At 39.9% G+C, this 4,931-nt stretch overlaps 1 protein-coding gene across 1 annotated transcript; it reads left to right on the top strand.

Annotated features, from left to right (window-relative positions):
* Positions 1-453: 453 nt before the first annotated feature.
* LOC125136829 (olfactory receptor 1509) lies at positions 454-1,395 on the top strand. The gene has a single exon (XM_047797662.1). The coding sequence runs from the start codon at positions 454-456 to the stop codon at positions 1,393-1,395; it is 942 nt and encodes a 313-aa protein (XP_047653618.1).
* The last annotated feature ends 3,536 nt before the right edge of the window (positions 1,396-4,931 follow it).

The following is a 4,931-nucleotide window of genomic DNA, read 5'->3' as shown; positions in this document are numbered from 1 at the left end:
AACGCGGGATCCAAGCCGCGTCTGCAACCTACACCACAGCTCACGGCAACGCCGGATCGTTAACCCACTGAGCAAGGCCAGGGACCGAACCCGCAACCTCATGGTTCCTAGTCGGATTCGTTAACCACTGAGCCACAACGGGAACTCCTACTTATTTATTCTTGTAGGGATCGCTCATCTCATCTGCCAGGTGAGAACAATAATGCTTAATGTCACGGGCAGTTGTAGTTAAATAGAATGGTGTATATAAAGTGCATGGAATGGCTCCTGATACATACTGGGTATATTATAATAATTGTTATTAAATTGATCTTATATTTTATATGCCCTTATAATAAATAAACAACTCAGATAGGAATGCAGAGTCACTTCAATTAGTTCCAATCCTATCACATTAAGTATACATTATCGTTCAAGTTTTTTTTCCCCCAAGGTCCTTTGAAAACTCGTTGGATGGATGCTCTAAACCAAACGAGAGTGACTGAATTTGTCTTCTTGGGACTCACCGATAACTGGGTGCTGGAGATATTACTTTTCATGGCATTCTCAGTCATGTATGTGCTAACCCTTTTGGGGAATGTTCTCATCATGGCTACCATAGTCTTTACTCCACGTCTTCATACCCCCATGTATTTCTTCCTGAGCAATCTGTCCTTTATTGACATCTGCCACTCATCTGTCACCATGCCCAAGATGCTAGAGGGCTTGCTTTCAGAGAGAAAGACGATTTCCTTTGACAACTGCATTGCACAGCTCTTCTTCCTACATCTATTTGCCTGTGCTGAGATCTTTCTGCTGACCATTATGGCCTATGATCGTTATGTAGCCATCTGTGCTCCATTGCACTATCCCAATGTGATAAACATGAAGGTCTGTGTGCAGCTTGTCTTTGCTCTCTGGTTGGGGGGTACTGTTCACTCGCTGGCGCAGACCTTCTTGACCATTCGCCTACCTTACTGTGGCCCCAATGTTATTGACAGCTACTTCTGTGATGTTCCTCCGGTCATCACGCTGGCCTGCACAGACACACACCTCACAGGGATGCTGATTGTGTCCAATAGTGGAACCATCTCCCTTGCGTGCTTCCTGGCTTTGGTCACCTCCTACATGGTCATCTTGGTTTCTCTTAGAAGACAGTCAGCTGAAGGGCGCAGGAAAGCCCTGTCTACCTGTTCCGCCCACCTCATGGTGGTTGCCCTCTTCTTTGGACCATGTATCTTCATCTATACTCGGCCAGACACCAGCTTCTCCATTGACAAGGTGGTATCTGTCTTCTACACTGTGGTCACTCCTGTGCTGAATCCCCTCATTTACACCTTGCGGAATGAGGAAGTAAAAATTGCCATGAAGCATCTCAGACAGGGACAAGTGTTTTTCATGAAATCATGTACATGATGGGCTTGGAATTACAGATATTATTACGGTCATATCTTTAGTGAGAGTGAAAGCAAGGAATCAAAACCAGTAGGTGAAATGGTATGGAGCAGGGCAGACATCTGCATTAAAGAGAGTGACTTAGTTACTATTACTTTAATAAAGGAAATTATCATGTTGGAACACGTAAGGAAAAAGGATGTGGAAAAGTTTAAAGAACACTTCTAGTTTTACCACTGAAAGACCACACAGGCTTTGGGGCATGGTGTCAGTTTCAGAAACAGGTTAAGTTGTGAGAGAACTGTTTAATATGTTAGAATGGGTTTAATCCTGCTTTTGAATATATTTTCAAGGTTTTATTTAAGCCTTTGCCTGTATATATTAATTAAGTTTTGTCACTTTGACAGTGATTCACTTATTTCTACATTTGTTTTATACTTTTTGTAGTACTTGAGATTTTGACAAAATCACGATGGAGATGTATTGGAATTTATTTGAAAGTATCCTTATTGAGGTAGAAATGAATTACATAAAACGCACACATTTTAATCATATAGTTTGATAAAATTTGATAAAGTTACACCCATGTAACTACCTACCTAATCAAGAACTAGAACACTTCTATCACCCCAAAAAGTTTCTTCAGCTACTTCCCAATCACTTTATCCCTAACCAAGGATCTGATTTTTTGTCACTATAAATTAAATTTGTCTTTCCTAAAGTTTCGTATAAATTGAATCATGCAGTAGTTACACTATTGTGCCTGACTTCTTTTGCTCTGCTTGCCGTTCCTGAGATTAATCCATGCCTGTGAGTATCAGTAGTTTATTTATTTTATTATTTTATTTTTGTCTTTTGTCTTTTTTTTTTTTGTTGTTGTTGTTGCTATTTCTTGGGCCACTCCCGCGGCATATGGAGGTTCCCAGGCTAGGGGTGGAATTGGAGCTGTAGCCACTGGCCTACGCCAGAGCCACAGCAACGCGGGATCCGAGCCGCGTCTGCAACCTACACCACAGCTCACGGCAACGCCGGATCGTTCACCCACTGAGCAAGGGCAGGGACCGAACCCGCAACCTCATGGTTCCTAGTCGGACTCGTCAACCACTGCGCCACGACGGGAACTCCAGTAGTTTATTCTTTTTTAAAATTATTGATTAGTATTTAATTATATGGGCATACCACACTTTATTACTTTATGCATTAATGGTTGTTTGGGTATTTCTAGTTTTTTTTATAATTATGAATAAAGTAGCTATGTGATAGTTTACAGGTTTTTTGCACATACGTTTTTGCTTCTCTTAGGTAAATACAATAAGAGTTATTGGATCATATGACGTGTATGTTTAACTTGTAAGAAACTATAAGACAGATTTCAAAGAGGTTGTGTGATTTTATACTCTCATCAGAAGTATGAGTTTAACAATGGGAATTGTTAATCTTTAATTTTAAGCATTCAAACGTATGTGTGGTTTTAGTCTTCATTTCCCTAACTTCTGATGTTGAGAACCATTCCAATTGCTTATCATCTTCCCATATACCTCGGTTTGTGATATGCCTATTCAAATATTTTGCTCATTTATTACTTTTTGTCTTCTTGTCACTGTGTTGTAAGAGTTTGTATATTCTAGATACAAGGCCTTTGTTGGAGAATATATATATATATATATATTTTTTGTCTTTTGTCTTTTTTCTTTTCAGGGCCGAACCCACAGCATATGGAAGGCCCCAGGCTAGTGGGCCAAACAGAGCTGAAGTTGCCCACCTACACCACAGCCACAGCAACACTGGATCTGAGCCGCATCTTTGACCTACACCATAGCTCATGTCAATGCCGGTTCCTTAACCCACTGAGCAAGGACAGGGATCAAACCTGCATCCTCATGGATGCTAGTCGGGTTTGCTAACTGCTGAGCCATGACGGGAACTTCTGGATATGTATATCTTGACAATATTTTTCTTACTGTCTGGCTTGTACTTTTATTTTCTGAATGATATATTTTGGAGAGCAGAGGCTTAAACTTTAAGTACAATTTATTAATTTTTTATGTTTAGGGTTGAGTCTTTTTATGTCTTAAGGAATTTTTGCCTACACTAAAGCCTTCAAGGTTTTCTCCTGTTTTCTTCTAGAAATTTTATAGTTTCAGTTTTAAATTTTAGGTCTGTGATCCATTTTGAGTTTACTTTGCTATATGGTATAAGACAAGGATCAAGATTTATTTTTTTCAATCTATTTAGTTTATCCAGCGCCATTTGAAAAGACTATTTTTTTCCCGTTGAGTTAACTTACTTGACATCTTTGTTGAAAGTCAGTTGATTTTTTTTGTTGTTGTTGTCTTTTCTAGGGCCACACCCTCGGCATATGGAGGTTCCCAGGCTAGGGGTCTAATCGGAGCTGCAGCTGCCAGCCTTCGCCACAGCCACAGCAACACCAGATCTGAGCCACGTCTGCGACATACACCACAGCTCATGGCAACACTGGATCCTTAACTCACTGAGCGAGGCCAGGGATTGAACCTGCAACCTCATGGTTCCTAGTCGGATTTGTTAACCACTGAGCCACGATGGGAACTCCAAGTTGATCTTTTAAGTGTCAATTAAATTTTGGATTCTATATTCTGTTCCATCGACTAATATGTCTATGTTTAAATCCATAGAACATTGTCTTGGTTATTTTACAATATATCTTGAAATTACGTAGTGTGAACCCTCAAATTTTCTTCTTTTTCAAAAATGTTTTGCTATTTCAGATCCTTTGTTCAGGTGAATTTTTATAAAAAGTCATGTATTTCCATAAAGAACAATGCTGGCACTTAGATTAGGATTGCATTGAATGTATAGATCAAATGATGTGCAACTTCTTAATCCATGAACATAGATTATGGTATATGGTATTCTTTAATTTTCTCAGCAATGTTAGTCATCTTCATTTGTAATCACACATATTAAATTCAGTTTGTCCATAAATATTCTGTTTGTTGATGTTATTGTTAACTCAATTTTGTGTGTGTGTGTGTGTGTGTGTGTTTATAGGGTTGCACCCTTGGCCTATGGAGGTTCCCAGGCTAGGGGCTGAATTGGAGCTGTAGCTGCCAGCCTACACCACAGCCACAGCAATGCCACAGCCAAGCTGCTTCTGTGACCTCCACTACAGTTCACAGCAATGCCAGATCCTTAACCCACTGAGCAAGGCCAGGGATGAAACCTACGTCCTCATGGACGCTAGTCAGATTCGTTTCTGCTGAGCCACGATGGGAACTCCAGTTAACTCAGTTTTCAATTATTTTTCAGTAGTGTGTAGAAATCTGATTAATTTACATACAGTTGATCCTTGAACAACGTTGGTTTGAACTGCCTGGGTCCACTAGTATGTGGATATTTTTCAGCAGCAAATATTACAGTATAGCACGGTCCAAGGTTGGTTGAATCCACAGATGTGGAGGAAACATAGATATGAAAGGCCAGCTATAAGTTACACTCAGATTAGCCCCATGTTGTTCAAGGGTCAAATATATATCAACTTTGTATATTGTGTTATTGCTAAAGTCACTTAAAAGTTC

The sequence above is a fragment of the Phacochoerus africanus genome, chromosome 9 (genome assembly GCF_016906955.1).
Source record: "Phacochoerus africanus isolate WHEZ1 chromosome 9, ROS_Pafr_v1, whole genome shotgun sequence".
Classification (NCBI taxonomy): domain Eukaryota; kingdom Metazoa; phylum Chordata; class Mammalia; order Artiodactyla; family Suidae; genus Phacochoerus; species Phacochoerus africanus.
The sequence above is the reverse complement of the archived record's forward strand: the minus strand, read 5'-3'. Positions and strand labels throughout refer to the sequence as shown.